Here is a 21801-nt window from a genome sequence, read left to right as displayed (position 1 = left end):
AGTTTTGACATATGTATACACCTGTAAAACCATCACCACCGACAAGATAACGAACATATGCATCACTCCCAAAAGTTTCCTCATGTTCATTGCAATCTCTGTCTGTCACCATTCACTACCCCACTCCCATCCCCATTCTCAGGCACCACTGATATGCCTTCTGTCACTACAAATAAGTTTGAATTTTGTATAGTTCTATAAAAATGGACGCATATTGTATGTACTCCTTCTTGTCTGGCTTCTTTCATTCAGCATGATTATTTTAGATCCACTCTGGTTGTGTGTTTCAGTAGTTCATTCTTTTTTGCTGCTGATTGTAAGTCTATTGTATGAATACATCACAATTTATCTGCATACTTATTGATGGACATTTGGAACATTAATACTGGAAATAAAATAAAGGTTTGATATAAATAAAAGTAGATGTGTTCCTGGGAAAGGAGGGGTATTTTCATCTTCAGGTCTGAGGATGCTGAATTTTGAAGGGACCTTTTCAATCACATTCTTCTTCCTCTGGGAAGCTTAGAGCTAACTGATGGGAAGATACAGGAGCCAGGCAAACAGAAGATGCTGGTTAGAGGTGTGATCCAGTGAGTCTCATGAGACTGTACACTGTAATTAACCACCCCTGCCTGGCAGCCCAGCAGGGCTGATTCAATCCCCACCCACCTCAGGAGCAGGACTGCCTGTTAAGTTCACATATGATCTAAAGAGGAAACGGAACACCAGCTCCACAGACCTGCTGATCCAAAGGGAAGAACGTCTAAGGCACTTTGCCAGCTAGGACCAGCTTCTTTTATCAAACTCCCTTATCCGAAAATGCATCTTCTCATCAGTGGTAAAGAGTGAAAGAAGGTGGGGAGAGATCAGAAAAGTCAATCTACATACTCATTGCAGCATTGGTTTTAATTTTGAAGAATAAGAACCAAAAAGAAATTGCCTGAGTCAAGAAAAAAGCCAATTCAGGTGAATTTTGAGCAGAAGAGTGTCAAATCAGACTTCGCTATTAAACCATCTTTGCATTTTGAAATAATCCTTATTCTGACAAATATTATTCCTTTACTACATTACTGGACTAGTGTTTTATTTAGCAAACCTTTTCACCTCTACTTAAAACTGAGATTTGTTATAATTTTTAAACTTTTTAATATAAAATCAAGATGACTTATTTTAAAAAAGTCAGTCTGGCTGAAGTCCCTCCACATGAAAACATAAGAAGCAGGGAATAAGTGTCCCAATAATACTGTATGACTGAGTTGAAATCACAAATCAATAAACTAAATTAAATTTTTCCTGTCATTATGATGCAGGGTTTGTTTCTAGCAGGGGGCAGGGTAATATAGAACAATAGGAAGCCTCACTTCAAATGCACTTGACTTAAAACTGCAAAAGAAAGAAGTTCAGCTGAAAAGAAAATGTGTTAAACATTACATCATACGAATATTCAGATTTGAATTGCTCCTCTGATTTGCTTTACAAAAGAGAAGTTATAAGATGTTAAAGAGCTCCAACTGAAGACCAGAGCCTGAGGTTTAGACCTCAGCCTCTCTCTTAACCTCTCATGAACCTCTGGCTTCTCATCTGTGAAGTGAGAATAATGATCTCCTTCACAGGGTTTTTTTGGGATCAAATGGTGACGATGTATGTAAAAATGCTTTGTAACTTCAAAATAGCATGCAAGTGGAAGGGATAAAGCAAGTATTGTGTTCATCCTTTTTCTTTAATCAAATTTTTGCACGGTATTCTAATCCCCAGAATTGTATAGGAAACAGCGTGGCATGCTTCATGAAATCAGGAATGTAAATTAACAATCACGATACAGCCACATTTTCATTACCACCTAGCACATCTCATTAGGAGAAATGTATTTAGATAATTATATTTTCTTTTTTTTGGCTTTCAATTTTTTTTAATTGTAAAATATACGTAAAATAAAATTTACCATTTTGACTATTTTTAAGTGTACAATTCATTGCCATTAACTACATTCAAATGTTGTATAACCATCACCACTATTTCCAGAAAAGTTTTATTATTCAGAAATAGAAACTTTGTACCCATTAGACCATAACTCCCCATTCCTCTCTCCTCTCAGCCCCTGGTACACCCATATTTTTTTGAAGAAATAATTTTTCTTCCAAATTTGCTCACCTACAAGAATAATAAAATACCCTTACACATGGAAACTGAAAAGTAAAATGTAGATAAAATGCTCAAATACAGTTTGTATGTTTGCATATACCTAGCTATAGGAAACAGATAAAAGAAAGTTTCCATATATAAAAAGTTACTTTGATTGCCAACCAACAATTCTTCCACAAACTTCTGGGGAAACAGAGGTCAATAATTAACTTCCCTATTGTGTAGAAAAAAAGAAATCTATGTATAACTCTACAAACACATACAGAGAGGGGAATGGAAACTGGAATTAAAAACTGGAACTTGGAAGCTGTCATTTTAAGTACCAGGAAAATCAAATGCTAAGAGAGAGTCAGTTGGGACTTGCTATAACACATATAACAGGTAAGTAGAACAATCTAGGTAAAGCAAGTTAGTTTAAAGGAGTGCCTTCAGAAGCAAGAACCAAAAAAAACCCTCAAAGCCCTAAGTTCACAAATGGTTTCCTACACAGACTACACAGTTATAATTTTATTTGACTCTAATATGTTCAGAGAGTATTCAGAAAAGGAACACTTTCTGGGGTGGAGCACACATTAGTCCACTTATTTTAAACACTGGGGTCCAGTAATAATTTCCTTTCTGTTAAATCCCAGGGCTTAATAGTATAAGTAATTCAGTCTTATTAGGATCATAAAAATGTGTTTTATTTAAAATCCTGCCATGGAAAAGAACACAAAAACTGTGTATCTCTTGAGTCTAACCAGGGAAATCACATGTGTCTAGCTACAGCTTTCTACTTGTAAGTTAATATGATAGGGGGACTATCATATTAATTAATAATGAACACATTATTCCAGATCACACCTAGCCTAGTTTGTAAGTGCCTACTTAATCCAATTGCAAGATTGTTTGTAAGTCAGCCCTCTGCAGAAGTCACATATTTTACTGACAACTGGGAATTTTATAAGGAGATTTGTGGTCAGAGACCAAAAGTAATTTTAGTGATCCAGACCCGATAATCCAATAAAACATAGTTGTCTACGGTGCCCCTGGTACAGTTTAGGTCTGTGCAAGCCAGCTTCTTTAAACTTTCCTGGATTGAACTTGGTTTTAATGGTAAGGCAAACATGAGTATAGGTGCCAAAGATACACAACCCTCAATGGCGTGCAGTGGCAATTTAAAACATTTACCTTCCTGAAGGTCTATTATATCACCATGGGCTTTAACATCATGTACAAATTCATAAAAAAGGAGGCACATTCACCAAGATTATGATAACTTAGATTCCATCCCATCATATTGGAAATACACTAAAATAACAATAGCAAATCTGAAATAAATTATCCAAGCAGAAATTCTCTTACTAAAGCCCAACTTCACAAAGTTTCTTTTCTCATCACATGGCTGAATGATCTCATTCTCTTTTACCAGCAAGTAATCCCACTGTCTTGAAATATAGGTTGATTTAGAATCCTTCGTCAGAGGAAGATGGCTGCCAAACGCATGACTGACAGTAGGACATAGTAAGTGCAGATTTTTATAACACTCCTTTCAGTGGTGAGTCAATGGGATCAATAAACTTCAATTAGCCTTAAGTACAACTTATGCACAAACCAGAAAAGTCAAAATCTTTTTCACCAGTAAGTAGCCTCACCAACATAGAATATACTATTTTTCAACACTAAGAAAAAAATATAAGAAATGGAAACCCATCCTTGTCTTAAAAAATAGCTAAGGAGAATACAATTTTAAAGGCTTACAAAATTACAGAATAACTCATCTGGTTTTGCCATTTTTCATTGTAAAACCATTGATTATGTAATGAAATGCTTTTTTTTTTTTTTTTTTTTGGCTGCATTGGGTCTTTGTTGCTGCTCGTGGGCTTTCTCTAGTTGCAGTGAGCGAGGGCTACTCTTCATTGTGGTGTGCGGGCTTCTCATTGCAGTGGCTTCTCTTATTGTGGAGCACGGGCTCTAGGCACATGGGCTTCAGTAGTTGCAGCACGCGGGCTCAGTAGTGTGGCACACGGGCTTAGTTGCTCTGTGGCATGTGGGATCTTCACAGACTAGGGCTTGAACCCATGTCCTATGCACTGGCAGGTGGATTCTTAACCACTGTGCCACCAGGGAAGTCTGAAATGTTTCTAAGTTATTCTTTCCTCTGACTACATACTATAGATGGAGAAAGGTAGTGTGTCTTGCCTTTACACTTTTCCAGACAATAGTCTGTGTCCAATTCCTGAAACTCATTCTTTACTCCTTTTCTTTTCCATTTTTAATTTGAATGGGAAGAATTTTTGTCAGATATTACATTTATGCATCATTTTAACATACAAACTCTATTTTTTTAACAAACATCCATGCATCTTAACATGTCCCTCTGCTGCGCTAACATCTAGCATACTGATATTAACGTTCATGAGATGTGGTCTCTCTCACTGACAGGGCTGGCCCTCATAACCAATAGGATATTGTAGAAATGAAGGGGTGTGGCTTCCAAGTCTAGACCATGAAAGACGCTGCAGCTCCCCCTTGCTCTCTTGGACCACTCACTTCAGGGGAAGCCAGCTGCCATGTTGCAAGGATGCTCCAGCAGCTCCTTGGAGACGTCCATGTGACCAGGAACTGAAGTCTCCTGCCAATAGCCAGCACTGACTCGCCAATCTTGTGAGTGAGTCACCTTAAAAGCAGACCCTCTAGCCCCAGTCATGCCTTCAGCAGCCTGCCACCTCAACTGACATCTTGACTGCAATTCCTTGGGAGAACCTGAATCAGGACCATTCAGCCCAGCTTCACCCATGTCCCTGATCCACAGGAACTGTATGAGATAATAAATGTTACTATTATTTATACTGCAAAAAAATAAAATGAGATAAAATAAGGTCTCTATCACCAAGGTTGGAGTCAGCCACTTAGCCTAAGATTTCACTTCAAGAAAGTGACGTTGACAAAGTCAGGAACCAAACCCGGATCTCGTTCTGACTCCAGAGATTGGGCTGGGCCACCATATTCATATGGCCCCAGGTTTAAAGAAAAAACATTCACGTGCTTTACTTTAATAGACATTGTGCTTACTGAATTTTTTTAAACTTTTTTATTAAGATACAACCTACATTCAGTAAAATGACTTAATCTCAAGTATACAATAGTTCAATTGCCACACATGCCTACACTCACATAGCTAGCCCCAGACAAGACACAGAATCTGTCTAACACCTTGAAAGCAACCTCATGATCCTTCACAGAGGATAACCACCACCACCAGAAGCCACCACTGTTATGATTTCTGTCCCCATTGATTAATTTAGTTTTGTCTGTTCTTGAACTTAATATAAATGAACAATGCAGTATCTTTTTTAAAAATTTGACTTCTCTTGCTCAACATAATGCCTATGGATTTATCCATGGTTTTGCACATAAGAGTGATGTGGTTTTTGTTGATGGTATTGCTCTGTAGTATTCTACTATATGAATTATACTATGATGTACTTATATCCATTTTTCTGTGGGCAATCATTTGAGTTGTTTCCAGTTTGGGGTTATTTTAAATAAAGCTGCTATGAACATTCTTGAATAGTCTTTTGGTGAACATATGAACTTATTTCTCGTAGTTAAATATCTAGGATAGAATTACTGTTTCATAAAATAGCAGTACATTTGCCCTAATAGATAATGTCAAAGACTTTCACAAAGTGGTTGTACCAATTTTCACTCCTACTGGCATGCCAACTGTCACTTAAAAAGGATGAAGCTCTTATGAGCATAAAATAGGTAATTAGGTGATAGCTATTATACATCATATTTTAGAGAGAGAGAAAGGATGGGAGAATGAGCATTTTATACAAGCTTTACATATTCCTAAGAAAATTATTGTGAATGTTTTCTTGTTTGTTCCTTTCCTAGAAATAATTAACTTATACAGCTGCATCTAGATCCAATCATAAACACTGAGAGAAAAGTCTGTATGCTATAATTTGTATATTTTCTGAATCATGCCATAGTCATCCTACTTTTTCCAATTTAATACCCAAACATCGCTTTTCACATAAAATATAAACATATCATATTCCTTTATTTGAAACATAGCTCTAGCCTCTGTAATTAAATGAATGGAAAATTCATATTTTGGGATATACTACAAGCCCTTGACAATGTAGGTTTTCACAAATTCAGATTAGATTTAAATTCTTTTAATCTACAGATAGAATACAAAGCTATTGAATATTCTATGAGGTTTAATGAAATATTATACTCCATCATATCCCATCTGCCAAACTTCACCCCACCTCCCACCTCTCATTTTTCCATGTCCCATCTCTGTGGTTGTGAATTCAAGCATATGTGTACCAATAGTGGAGAGGCAGAAGGGAAGAATATGAGTTTCATGTGAGGGCAGACAAATTAATCACATACATGTTATGAAATCATGTAAGCTAAAATACTCACTACCTCCAAAAACAACTCAGTTGTCCTGGCCATGGCACCTGATATGTGTACCTTTACCTTTTATGTCTTCTACTGAAATGCAAGTTAAACTGAGTAGGGTAGAGTAATATACCAGGCCGTTATTACAAAGTATTATAAGACTTAAATTAGATAATCAAATTATCCAGCAATCACCAAGCAAAGAGTCATAGAAAATATGAGTAATTTTCGGTGAGAGAAAAAGAAATTCAGAAGTCCTGAACATCATTCCAAGTTAAAGTGCATCATGGTGGAAAGCACTAGAGGGAAAAAAGTCCCTAAGATTTTTGGAATGAAAGACACCAAAGTTCCACTTGGGCAAGTGGTATCCCTCTCTCTCTCCCTCCCTCTCTCTCTCTCTCTCTCTCTCTATCTCTCTATCTATCTATCTATCTATCTCTATCTCTTCATCTTTCTATCTCTCTGTCTCTCAAGATATGGCTACATTTGCACAGCTAATTGCTAATTCTGACCTCTGGTCCCTCTTGGGTTAACACCTATACTCTTTTAAGAAATAGATAAGTTTCCTGCTTCATCCAAAAGTCAAGATAGTGGAAAATGGAACAGTAAGAATACACAGGCAGTTTTCTAGGGCCTGCTCTTTTAACTACCCACACCTGTGCAAGGCAAGTTCAGCTCACTGAATCAAAATATGGGCCTTGAAACCCCATCATTCAAGCCACAAGCTGTTGGAAGCCCTTGAAGACACCTAAGGAAGGTATCTTCCAGAGAACAAGGGGAAATTACTTTCTTTTCCCTCCTCATTCTGTTGCACCAAGCCCACGTCTGGTTGACTCATAAAAGAACAGAGAAGTGAAGTCAGCAAGATGGCAGAATAGAAAGTCCCGACCCACATTCCCCCACTGAAACACAGATTGGACCAAAATACCTTTGTGAGATTCTGGTTAGGAAGCTGAAGTTCCCCAGGTGAGCACAAAGCCAAGAACAGCCTCAATGAAACAGGTAATTAAGAATAATTTCACCTTACCCACATCAGTCCCTCTCCAAGCTGACACAAATAAGTGCCAGGAGAGATGTCCTAGCTTGTAATGACTCCCACAGGAGGGAAAAAGAAAAGGGGAGCATGCATCCAATGCTCCAGCTTTCAGCTTGTCTTGCCTAATTTGCAGCACTGAAGGAACCAGAATCATTTGGATACTGGACTGCTGAGAACAAATAAAAGTGGGAGGGTGGCTTGTTGTGGCTGGCATGGCTCAGCATGATCAGGAGAAGACACACAACCTGAGACTTCTCCCTCAGAAAGAGAAAAGAGTGGAGCATGTACTCAGCATTCTAGATTTTCAAAGGGCTGCCTGAAGGAATGATACTGGTCTTGCCTGACTAAGGGTCCTGACAGGGAACCAGCATACCTGGACACCTGGTGGCCACTGAGAACAAAGGAGTGGGAAACTTGTGGTTAGAGAACTAGAGAACTTGAAGTATTACAGACAGACACCAAAGGGACAGACACCAAATGGAGTGAAAGATTATGAGCTCCTGAAAAAGAAACCAGTCTCTCTAATTAATGAATTGCTCACACAATTACAGAGAAATCACATCTCTCCAAAAAAGGTTTCAGAATCTCTAGCCAGAGTGATTGCTGAGGGACTTCCCCTGTGCAAAGCCAGTTGGTAAAGACTGGGAGACATAACGGTTTTTTCAAATGTGTGAATCTTGAAACAAACTATGAGACACATGACCCAATCAAAGGAACAAAATAACTCTCCAGATACTGACCCTAAAGAAAGGGAGGTATATTATCTGACAAAGAATTCAAAATAGACATCATAGGATGTTCTATGAGCTCAAGAAAATGATGCATCAACAAAGTGAGAAAAAAGACAGAAAATGTAAAGGAGAACCAAACAAATTTTTGGAGCAGAAAATAATAATTGAACTGGAAAATTGACTAGAGGGGTTCAAAATCAGCCTTGATCAAGTAGAAGAAAGAATCAGCAGACTTGAAGACAGGTCCTTTGAAATTATCCAGGAAAAATTTTAAAGAATGACAAAGATTGAAGAAAGCCTAAATGTCTTATGCCCACCATCAAGTAGACCAATATATAGATTATGGGAGCTGCAGAAGAAGAAAAAGAAAGAAGCAAGCTTGTTTAAAGAAATAATAGCCAAAAACTTTTCAAATCTAGGAAAGGAAATGGACATCCAGATTAAAGAACTCAAAGATATCCACATCAAGACACATTATAATCAAATTGTCGAAAACCAAAGACAAAGAGAGAACTTTGAAAGCAGCAAGACAAAAGCATCTCACTATGTACAGGGCACCCCATGACACAATCACCAGATTTCTGAGTAGAGATCTCACAGGTCACAAGGGAACAGGATAATATATTCAAAGTGCTCAAAGAAAAAAAACTGCCACCCCAAAATATTGTATCTGGCAAAACTGTCCTTCAAAATAGAAGGAGAAATAAACACTTTCCCAGATTAAAAAAAGCTGAGGAAGTTTATTACCACTAGACCTGCCTTATAAGAAATACTAAGGAAGTCCTTCAAATTGAAAGGAAAGAATATTAAACAGCAACACAGAAGCACTGGAAAGTATAAAACTTGCTGATAAAAGTAAATATAGAGACAAACTCAAGAATACTGTAATACTGTAACACTGGTATTTAAATCACTTTTAATTCTGATACAGAATTTAAAAGACTAAAGTATAAACTATAACTGTGTAATTATATTAATGGATACACAATATAAGAGGATGTGATTTGTGGCATCAATAAAAAAGTGTAAAGAGGACAGGAATAAGCAAAAATACAGAGCATTTGAAGTTATCAACTTAAAATAGATTGATATAACTATATGATGTTTTATGTAACCCCCATGGTAACCACAAAGAAAATACCTATAGAAGATATGCAAAAGTATATTTAAAAGGAAACAAAGCATGTCACTACAAAAAAATCAATGAAACACAGAAGACAGCAAGAGAGAAAAGAGTGACAAAAAAAAAAGCTGTCAGAAAACAATAAATGACAGTATTAAATCCTTCCTTATCAGAAATTACTTCAGATGTGAATTGATTAAAATCTCCAATAAAAGGCATAGAATAGCTAAATGGATTTTAAAAAAACGACAAGATCTACACTATCTGCAAGAAATTTACTTTAGAATTAAGGACACACACAGGATAAAAGCAAAGGGATGGAATAAGATACTCCATACAAATGCTAACCAAAAGAGAGCAAAGGTGGTGACACTTATATTAGTCAAAAACTGTCAAAAGAGACAAAGAAGGACATTAAACAATGAAAAATGGTCAATTCACCAGCAAAACATAACAATTATAAATACATATGCACTCTACATTACAGCACCCAAATATATGAGGCAAACATTGACAAAACTGAAGGGATAAATAGACAGCAACACAATAATAGTAAGGGACTTCAATGCTCCACTTTTAATAATGGATAGAACATCCAGACAGAAGATCTGTCTGGAAACAGAGAATTTGAACAACACTATAGACCAAATGGATCTAACAGACATATATAGAACAGCGACCCACCGCCACTCCCCACCACCACAGCAGCAGAATACATATTCTTCTCAAGCACAAATGAAACTTCTCCAGGATAGATAACATGTTAGGTCAAAAGAAAACAAGTCTTAACAAATTTAAGAAGATTGAAATCGTACCAGGTATATGTTCCAACCAAAATGGAATGAAACTAGAAATTAATGTCAGGAAGAAAACTGGAAAATTCACAAATATGTGGAAATTAAACAATATGCTCTTGAACAATCATTATGTCAAAGGGGATATTAGAAATTATCTTGAGATAAACAAAAACTAAAACACAACATACCAAAACTTATGGGATGCTGCAAAAGGAGCACTAAGAAGGAAATTCATAGCAATAAAAATCTACATTAAAAAATAATAAAGATCTCAAATAAACAGCCTAACTTTACAAGTCAAAGAACTAAGAAAGAACAAACTAAGCCCAAATTAGAAGAAAGACTCTCAGATAAACAAAGAAATCATTGTGCATCACTCTTAGGTGGTCCTGAAATAAGGAGTGTATTGCAGAATACACCTCCGAGGAAAGAGTAGGTCCATGAAGATGAAATAATCCATGTGGGAACAAAGAGGTGGATAATATTTTGTACATCATGGATCAACCACAGTACAGTACAAAAGGGAACGATATTAGGAAATAGTAATCCTATATGCTAAACACCTCAAAGTAGAAGTTAACTATTTGCCCAAAAATAAAAAAGTGAATTTGTTAAATAATCAAACACAAATTACATGATTTGAAGCAGCTGCAATACAGCAATGCATTAATTTAGTGCATTAATCATAATCTAATACAGAACAAAAAGTCAAGTGCAAAAAAGCCCATATCTTCCACAAGTACAATTTCAAAAAGTACATTTTAAAAGATGTCTATTGTACAGTGAATATGCGAACTGAATAGACACAGACATTACTTACATTCTTTTTCTGAGTGTAGATGAAGAAATATTTGGCAAGATTTCGAATTTGATTTTTTTTTTTTACAGATCATACATTTTAGCTGAAAGAATTTATACCCGTTTTCACACAGCAACTCTTTCATGTGTATTTTAACATTTTTATATAGAGAGAATGCATTTACCAAAATACAGATCTACAGGAAAAGTCTCTGAAGCAAATACTAAACATATTTAATCAAATTTATATTTTAGGATTAAGATGAATGGTAAGTGGGACTTCCCTGGTGGCTCAGTGATTAAGAATCCGCCTGCCAATGCAGGGGACACAGGTTCGAGCCCTGGCCCTGGAAGATCCCACATGCCACGGAGCAACTAAGCCCGTGCACCACACTACTGAGCCTGTGCTCTAGAGCCTGCAAGCCACAACTACTGAGCCCATGAGCCACAACTACTGAAGCCCGCACGCCTGGAACCTGTGCTCCTCAACAAGAGAAGCTACCACACCGCAACGAAGAGTAGCCCTTGCTCACCGCAACCTGAGAAAGCCCATGCGCAGCAACGAAGACTCAACACAGCCATAAATAAATAAATAAATAAATTTATAAAAAAAGAAAAAAGATGAATGGTAAGTGAAATTTCACTATGAAAAGTCTATTTTAATAATGAAATATACCTAGCTTCAAAACCAAAGAATTCTAACAACATATTAAAAATATAAATCCCTTTGACCTGTTCAACACAACAAAAGTCAACACAGTCTTACTGTTAGAGATTCATAAAATGAATAACTGTAATGACCATTTGTACTTACTTGTTAGTACCTTTTTTAAAGTTTTATTAAAGAAAATGCTTAATAATCTTCTATGCTTTTTTTCTCTTTGTTTTGAAGTAGTTGTTTAATATTTCCATGCTTTTTAAAAGAAATAATCCAAAAAGCTTTAAAATGTTTTTCTCTACCATACCCCCCAAATATGAAGAAAATGAAGGAATTGATTTGTTTTCTAAGCCACAATCATTTAGAAATTTTTCTATCAAATGTGAACCAAACTATTTGTGTATTATTTTGTAGGTAAACTGGGACAAAAGCATTTCCATCTACATGAACATTATTTTTAGGTATACAGTATATTAAATGCCTATAATATTAAAAATAAAAGATATGAATAAATTATTCTTCCCCAAAAATAATGTGAACACAGCATGTCTATACACTAACAGGATTAATGTTTACCAAAAACTGGAACTTTCCCATGGGAACCTATCATACACATGAAGTCAGATTTTATGAAATGATATAAACATAATTAATAGACTGGTAAGTACTGTATTTTCAAATGTTCCCTCACTGCTGGTGGGAGTTTAAGTTTTTCTCAAGTGGAATTTTTAACATTCTTCCAAAGTTTTAAAAATGTTAGTAATTTGATCTTTGTTTTCTGAAGAAATGATGAGAGATTCCCATTCAGAATTAGATAGAGGAATATTCACTGTTATTTGTATTAGAAAAACTTAGAAATAAACCAAACATACAAAAATGGAGAAATTATTAAATAGATTATCTTAAAAGATTGTCCACTATCATATTAATAGAGTATTAAAATTATATACACAATAAGAGTATAAATAATATGAAAATAGAGTATGAAATTATATATACAATATTATCTTTATTTAGGCACATGAATAAACTCTCAGACACACTGAAATCAAAAAAGGAAAAGATTAGGATGAAAAAGACAAAAACTTGTCAACAGGAGCGATATGATCATGTGTGGTTTACATATATTTTTATTATTTAGGTGTTTTATTTTCTACCATCTCCACAATAAACATATTGTAATTGAAAGGAAAACACAAAATATTATATTTTCCAACTGTAGATTTTATAAGAAAACAATTGTTTCTAAAAACAAAATTTATCCAGAAAAATATAACACAAAAATGTATGCTCACCTCATTTCTAACTTAAATAATTTGACATTAAATATAACCATCTTCCCCAGTTCCCAAATGAACAGGTTATACCAAAATGTAAGAAAGCATCATTATTACTTGTTTCCACATTATATTAAGGCTTACCTTCACAAAGTTTCTGCTTCATCACCTCCCTTATTTTGGATATTGCAATATAGTCTTCCACATAAAACACATAAGTAGATGAAGGCTTGTTGGCAATAGCTCTAAGTTCTGCCTCTTCTGTTTCTGAACCAACACCGATGGCAAATAATGTTATTTTACTGTCTCTTGCCGCTTCTGCCACATCCTTGACTTCATCTTGGGATTTACCATCTGTAAGGACTACTGCTATCTTAGTCAGCAATCGTGAAGACTTGGCAAAAAGGTAATCAAGGGCAAACTGGATGGCCTTTCCAGTCTTTGTGTTTCCTCCCAAGTAGTGTATGGACTCCACGGCTGCCATCAAATTCTCTCCTGATTCATGGCTCCCAAGGGGAATCTCCAGGATGGGGTAGTCACTATACTGAACCACTCCAACCTGAATAAACTTCGGTCCTATGTCAAAGTTTTTTGTGATATTGACAAGCCACTTTTTCACTATTTCAAAGTTTTCTGGGCCAACACTGTAAGAGCCATCCAAGATGAAAACTAAATCTGTTGGAGCAGTACGACAACCTAAGTGAAAAAGAAAACCATCAGAGTATATGTGTTACATAAAAAACAAAAATTAGAGGTTTTAAATGCATGAATTTTTAATTAACCAGACAGGGGGAATCCTTTCACATGTATATACATAAAGTCGCCACAATGTATAGTTTAACTATCTTATAATTTTATATGTCAATTATACCTCAATAATGCTCAATTTTTTAAAAAAAGATAATAGTAACCAGTTCATAAGAGCTTTGTAAAGATTAACTATGATACACTGCCTAGCTTATGAAAATACTTTATAAATGAGGGCTATGATTTTTGTTGATATTTTTAAATTAGCTTGTCTTAATTTAAATATTAACGATTCAGCTTTAAAAATAGGGAATAGGGACTTCCCTGGTGGTCCAGTGGTTAAGACTCTGCACTTCCACTGCAGGGGGTACGGGTTTGACCCCTGGTCCGGGAACTAAGGTCCCACATGCTGCACCATGTGGCCAAATAAAAAAAAATAAAAATAGGGAATAAAAAATGGATGCTGTATATGAATATGATATCTAGATACCTCTTTGTAGGGGCAGGTATTACTATAAAGCAACATTTTATTGTATTTCTCCACTGAATAAATGAAAACACAAAAAATTTTAATAAATGAATGATATTCAGCTATAGACTAACATCATTGTTTTAAGTTATCAGTGAAATATGTTTAGCTTAATGCTAACCTGAAATATTTACAAAAATTTATATAAACCAATGAATGGGGGGAAGAAATTAAAAACAATCTTTCTGCCATCTTCAGGACTGAAGTAACCAGCAAAGATCCACTTTCTTGATATAGTTGAGAAAATGTAAATGAACCAAGATTACGAAAGCAGTCACTCTTGCACTACATGCAAGATGAATGTTTAAAGGTCTGATTGCTCATCTTCAGTCACAAATGTAGCCAAAACAATAGCTCGTGTGAAGTGAATCTATGTTCAAGGGCATAAAGCTATTCCTTTCTCTGTAAAGATTCTTGTTTCAAGATACCAGGAAACATGTGATCAGCACATCTTAGAGTTCTACCAGGAAAAAAAAAAAAAAAGACTATCTGTGGTGTAAGTTATACCCAGGCAAGTTCTAAGCACGTGTGAAAAGAAAAAAAAAAAAACTTCTTTGTAGCCACTATGGAAAACAGTAAGGAGGTTCCTCAAAAAACTAAAAATAGTGTTGCCATATGATCTAGCAATCCCACTGGGCATATATCTGGACAAAACTATAATTCAAAAAGATACATGCACCCTTATGTTCATAGCAGCACTATTCACAATAGCCAAGACATGGAAAAAACCTAAATGTCCATCAACAGATGAATGGATAAAGAAGATGTGGTTCATACATACAATGGAATATTACTCAGCCATTAAAAAGAATAAAATAATGCCATTTGCAGCAACATGCATGGACCTAGAGATTATCACACTAAGTGAAGTAAGTCAGAAGGAGAAAGACAAATACCGTATGATATCAGTTATATGTGGAATCTAAAATATGGCACAAATGAGCTTATCTACGAAACAGAAACAGACTCACAGACATAGAGAACAGACCTGTGGTTGCCAAGGGGAAAGGGGGGTGGGGGAGGGATGGGCTGGGAGTTTGTGATTAGTAAATACAAACTATTATGTATAGAATGGATAAACAACATGGTCCTACTGTATCGCACAGAGAACTATATTCAATATCCTATGATAAACTATAATGGAAAAGAATATAAAAAAGAATGTATACATATTTATAGCTGAATCATTTTGCTGTACAGCAGAAACTATCACAACATTGTAAATCAACTATACTTCAATAAAAAAAAGATTTCCTTAACTCTCTTTTCCACAGTACACAACATGCTTCTAACCCTATCTCATTCTTTCAGTATGTATATATTGAATACCTGTTCTTTCCTTGATATCATGCTAGGTACTGGCTTCAAACATACTTGAGATATCTCAAAAAGCTCCCAGCCTAGTTAAGATGGACAACTGGCTGGTTAGAGAAAGTACAAATAATTATGAGAACATTGAGGAGAGGGTGGCAACCTAACTATGTCAAGCCAGGGGCAGTTTTGTTGGAAGGCTGAGATCAGAAAGCAGAGTTTTAACCAGGTCAAGAGGACGACATTCTAATCAGAGGGAGCAGCAAGTGCAAAGGTCCAGAGGTGAGAGACAGACACAGCCCCAAAGACAAACTGGTTTGTTTGGGTAATTCCAATGGTTTTGAAACTGCACTCCTTCTCTGGTAGGACTTGAACCCACCCACACCTCAGAGTGGGACTTGAACCCGTGATCCCTGACTAGGAGGGGACTCGAAACCACTGTATTTGGATTAAAACCACTCACCTGGGGTCAGGACTTACTGAAGCTCAGGTTCTTCTGTCTCCTTACAGAAGAAATTCAGCGTGAGGCAAAGTGGAAGGCAAAGAGTGAGTTTATTAGCATAGGACGCTTATGAGAGATAAGTGGGCAGGCAAGGGAGCGCAACCCCAGGAACAACGAACGAGCCCCAGGAACAAAGAGGGCTACATTTTTATAATCAAAGAAAAAGTGGGGAGGGGAGAAGACCACCTTCTTCCTCGTTCTTGGGCAGACGTCAAGACTCATATCACTAGTTCCTCCTTTGGCCCTATACGGTCTAACCAGGTCTAACTGGCACTATTTAAATCATATGTATATTAGCAAAAGGGTGGTGACATATACTAAAATATGGTAATTCAACTCAGGTTTGGGTATAATATCCCCTTTCACCTGGTTTCTTTCCCTTTTCACCTCTATTTCTGTCTTGGTTACATGCAGAAACGCTACTCTGCAAGGACTATTAACTCCCTGACTTCATGTAATAAGATTCAGAGCCCATATCTATTGTCTTGTATTTTAACTATCAGCGTTTGTGGCTTGAGTGTGCCTGGCACTTGGATGCACCTGGTCTTCCTTCAAGGTAGGGTAGATTGTTGCTAGGTTACTGGATACTTTTCTTGAATGGTCATTAGCTTACAATGGTCTCCCAAACTCCCTTAAAATTCCCTTTCTGTCTTTAATCCCCTAGTGGGATTTCTAAACTGACTATTTAATTATCCTACTCTATCTCTATCAGTTTGAAGTGGCCAGCAGGAAGGAACAGCTGTACTTGCTGCCTTCTTCTCTAACTTCTGCACTCAAAGCAGCCAAAATACTATATGGGACAAGGATCCCACGTCCTTGGACATGATGAGTTAGAAGAGGATGAGGTGAGTCAAGGTAATGAGATAACAAATTTTACATCCTGTGGTTTTACTCAGGTTAATGGTCTCCCTTAAGTAGTGTTTGGATGCCCAATTTAAAGTTATAATAAGGATGGTTTATTTTCTGTATATATTGCAAATAAGATATTATAATTGCAAAGATCGGTATCGGAGAAAAAAATGTTTGGTGACAATTAGTATTTTTGCAACTCCTTGGAGTAAGTCAATCAATCAACCAATCTCTCCCTCTCTTCACCTCCCTTACTTCCTCCTTTCCTCTCCTTCCTTTCCATTCTTTTCCTTATCTTTGTCCACTTACATATTTGGGATGATGACAAAGCTCCCATGAAGAGGCCTCAATTTCACCATTATCTCAACTCACTTACCACAGTAACTAGCAGAAGTAAACACTATTGTCAGGTGAACACATATCACAGTCAAGAAGTTCCCCCCCCAAAAAAAAAAATTGCCAAAACGTGGGTTTGTCTCACAAATATAACTGTGATTATGACACCATCTTAAGATGCTATAGGGCAGATGGTGTCTCAGTGCAGGGGGTGTGAGGGACACTATTCCAACAACCTCTGTCATGGTGACCACTGCCAGACATCAGGGTAGGGAAGGCAGAAATGGGATTCTGCCCAAAGGCATATTTTCTAACCCAAGGGAATGAAATTTTCCTGTTATTTTTGGAAGTTGAACAGGGATGACAGGGTTATGCTTTTATTGGGGTTTTGTGGGAGAAACAAAAGGACAGGAAGGTTGTGTTTGCAGGACTCTTCGAGGTTGCCCTTCCTCGATGCTATGAGGCTCATTATTGCCTGGACCTGCGAGTGTTTGTGTATCACTCGATTCGTGGTTACAAATTCTTACAGGGTTATTCTTGGCCCTTTCTACCCCTTTCCAGAGCCATGGGGCATATATTTCATAACTGCAAGGTTAGCCAAGAGCATGCACACAAAAGCAAGTACTGCCATTTATAAACCCCAGACAAAATACCACTCCAAGAAACCTCCTCCTCAGAGAGGTGAATCACCAGTGTCATAGAAAAGGAATGCACTGAGGATGAAAAGAAGTGTTCAAATACTAGTTACAGCTCCAACCAGATGTATGACACTATGCAAGGCCCATACATTTTATGCTTCTCTTTTCCCACTCAAAAAACAGAGTATCTACCCCATAAAGTGCTTGGGTGGATTAAATTATAAAAGGGTTATGCAAACATTAAATTTTTTTTTTTTAATTTTAAGCCAAATTGAATCAAATTGTCAAATCATCTGATTTAACTGTTAGAGAAACCATAATTCATTTATAGTTAGGGGGTTTATGTTTATGAGTTTTAAAATATGCATATAAGCACACTTTTAAAAAGAAGTAGACTGTCTTTTTAAAAGTAGGATGGCCTACTTCTCTCATGCAAGCTTTCCTACAGGCAATCAGAATAACACTCACCACTTACTGAATGTCACCATGCTAAGTCATTTATATGCATTATCTTATTATCTCTATGAGATAAACTCATAGGATGGTCCTGATAGCCATCCTGTGAAGGAGGTACTTTATCTCCATATTATGAAGCTTATATAAATGGCTGAACATGGACTCAATACCAGAGTGTTTATTCCAAACCCTGGGTCAATAAAATGCACTATTACCATAGAATTTTCTCGAAACAACTTCTGATAGATTTTCCTTCCAGTTAATGTGTAAAATAGCAATTCATTTATTTTAGGGAATCACAGCATCAAAGACAATTAAGAATAAGATCCTTAAAGCCATTGCTAGAGCTCCTCTAATTTGAATTCCACAATCAATGTGTTGATAACAAAAAGACAATGCTGACAGTTCTTACTTGATCTTATTTCCCCATCTTCAGCTAATACAGAATTCTGAAGAAGCACGACCAAAATTATCCAAAGAAATGTAATATGGTGAGCCATGTTTCTGTTTTTGTTCCAATGTTTTGGTTTTAGGATTCCTAAAAAGAAAGAGAAAAAAAAAAGAAAGTTAAATATATTAGAAAAATAAGACAAATACCTAACAATCATAAGTTTGAATTTTTAAATTGCAATACCCAGTCAAAGCACAGTTAATTTTTGCTAACCTTAAAATTAACTTATGTGCCCAAAATAGCCACATTTCAAATATATAATACAAGACAACAATGAATGGGAGCTGAGGATGAATGTGATAAGTTTTTAATTCATAATCATCTTGGAAAAGCAAAAACTTTTCTAAAACTTTAAGCTTTGCTCAAAATATTTACTAGAATCCACCTTTTAGCATAGCCTGCAGAGCCCTATCACATTCTTTTTATTATCTCAGTGGTAGCACATACCCTTCTTTTAAATGTGTATTTGCATTTAAGAAACACTCAAAGGGTATCTGGTAAAAAATATCTATAGGATAAAGCTGAATAATAGGATTTAATTTTTTAATGGGCTATATTTATAAACATTAAGATCTATTTTATTTAATTCATCAACACTCGGTTATGAGACTAATATGTTTTCTAAGTTAGTCCAAGGACTTCACTCCTGGTTAGAATGTGGAACATTGCCAAAGACTGTCACTCTCAACAATGAGAACATGTCAGATAAACTATAAAACTATAGGCTTTTAAGACCCAGCAGAAAAGACAGGGTTTAAAGAAACCTAAAAGAGCTAAATTCCAAAAGTTATTAATACTTTATAGGACAGAAAAGATTCAAGGCTGCTTTTGTCCCTAGTAGAAAGGGAACCCTGCTCAGGAGGAGGAAGAATTTGCTACAGTACAGAAGCAACCAGTCAAAGCTGGAGTGACATATTAGAATCCCAAGGGGTCCCAGCCACAGAGCAAGGATGCCCCTAGCTGGCAATTCTTCCCCAGGAGCCTTAACTGGGTACACGGAATAGACAAGTAACACAGAGAATATTGAAAGCAGTATAAAACAGTCTAGAGAGATCATCTCCTTCCCTCTCCCTGTTCAAGTCCCCAGGGAATTCCTCAAATACAAATCCTTGTCTTGCTGAAGGTTAGGGGAGAAGCCACAGAACTGAGAAAAGTCCCTCCAAGGTGCTCCAGTCCTTCACTACAGTGGACAGACAAATCTCAAAAAGCAGAAAGGACAAGAGAGAAAAATAGAACTCATATACAAAAAGCTGGAAACCATACTGACAAGCTGAGAGAAATCTCCCAAGGGTCTCCCAAAATATGAGAAGATACAAAGTTTTATGTCTGATCAGGAGAAAAACACTCAATATAAGCAGATCCAGAGATTATCTAAATGTCAGAAGTATCAAGCAGTGTTTATAAAAAGGCTATGATGAACATGTTAAAGGATCTAATGAATAAGATGGACAACAATTGCAAAAATATGTGAAATTTCAAAAGAGGGATGGAAACTATTAAAAAAAAGATACAAGTGAAATGCTTGCAATGAAAATATATATCAAAAAAGAAATCATGCAGTGAGCATGCATACGTCAGAGGGAAAGATCAGTAAACTTGAAGATAAGTCAATAGAAAGTATCCAAAATGAAACCCAAAGTCAGGGGAAGAAGGTTGAGAAATAAAAGGAACAGAGCATCTGAAATCTGTGGGACAGTATCAAATGGTCTTGATTTAGCTTCTCAGATGGAAAGGAGAAAGTGAATGAAGAAATATTTTTATATATAATGGCCAAGAATTTTTCAAATTGACAACAGCTACCAACAACCAGATCAAACACACCCTAAGCAAAATACAAAGTAAGTCATACTTAGGTACATCATACTCAGTTGAAAGTCAAAATAAAAGAGTAAATTCTTGAAACAAACCACAGAAAAAAAGACACATGACATACGGAGGAACAACAATAAGAATTTTAGATGGAAATTTCATGGTAATAAAATGGGCAATGGATCAGAAAGATATAAAAATCCTAAATATGTAGATATCTAATAATAAAGCTTCAGAATTCCTGAAGAAAAAATGGGAAAAAAAAGCTAAACAAAAGAAATAGACAAATTCAAATCATAATGTGAGATTTTAAACATCCACTTTTCAATGATTTTTGAAGTAGATAAAAAAAATTTAGTAACAGTACAGAGTTTTGAAAAACTTTATCAACCAACTTCACCTAGTTGACATTCATAGAATGCTCCACCTAACAACAGCAGACTATACATTCTTTTGTAATGCATATGAAAGTCATCAAAATAGACCATGTGCTGGAGAAAAAACAAGACTCAAATTCCAAAGAAATGAAATCATGCAAATTATGTCTTTGACCTAAATGGTATTAATTAGAAAATGAAGAAAGTCCCAAAATACTTGGAATTAACCAATATACTTCTAAATAATCCATGATTTAAAAAAATATCAGAGGGGAAATTTTAAAATATTTCAACTGATCAATAATTGTTTAAAAAAATCAAAATTTTATGATACAGCTAAAGCACTACTAAGAGAGAAGGTTTGGCTTTAAAAGCATATACTAGAAAAGAAGAAAAATGAAAAATCAATATCTAAGCTTCCACCTTAAGAAAATAGAGAGAGAACAACAAATTAAAACTAAAGAGTAAAAAGAAAAAGAAGAAGAAAAAAAGAAAGAAAATTATAATCAATGAGATAGAAAATTGAAAAACAATAAAATTAAAGAGTTAATTCTTTGAACAAATAAATATGCTTATAAATCCTAGCAAGAATAATCAAGAAATAAGACAGAAAACATAAATTACCTAAGTCAATATCGAAACAGGAGATGCCACTACAGAGCCTACAGACCTTAAAAGGATAATAAGTAGACAGATGAAATGGACAAAGTCTTAAGATACACTATTTATTAAAACTGGTCTGAACTGAAATTATTAAAGAAATAGAATTTTTAACCAAAAATTTTCCCACAAAGAAAATTCCAGTGCCAGATAGTTTCACCAGTAATTTC

At 35.8% G+C, this 21801-nt stretch overlaps 1 protein-coding gene across 1 annotated transcript in view; it reads right to left on the bottom strand.

The window, feature by feature from the left end:
• COL21A1 (collagen type XXI alpha 1 chain) overlaps positions 1-21801 on the bottom strand; it is a 185367-nt gene that overhangs the window by 115007 nt on the left and 48559 nt on the right. Inside the window, exons 2-3 of the mRNA XM_057555093.1 lie at positions 18747-18872; positions 13111-13662 (exon numbers count right to left, since the gene is read on the bottom strand). Coding sequence (XP_057411076.1) covers positions 13111-13662; positions 18747-18834 — 640 coding nt within the window. The 5' untranslated portion in view covers positions 18835-18872. The remainder of the gene's footprint in view (positions 1-13110; positions 13663-18746; positions 18873-21801) is intronic.

This window comes from Balaenoptera acutorostrata, chromosome 10 (assembly GCF_949987535.1).
Source record: "Balaenoptera acutorostrata chromosome 10, mBalAcu1.1, whole genome shotgun sequence".
NCBI classification, from domain to species: domain Eukaryota; kingdom Metazoa; phylum Chordata; class Mammalia; order Artiodactyla; family Balaenopteridae; genus Balaenoptera; species Balaenoptera acutorostrata.
This window is presented reverse-complemented; position numbering and strand designations above follow the sequence as displayed.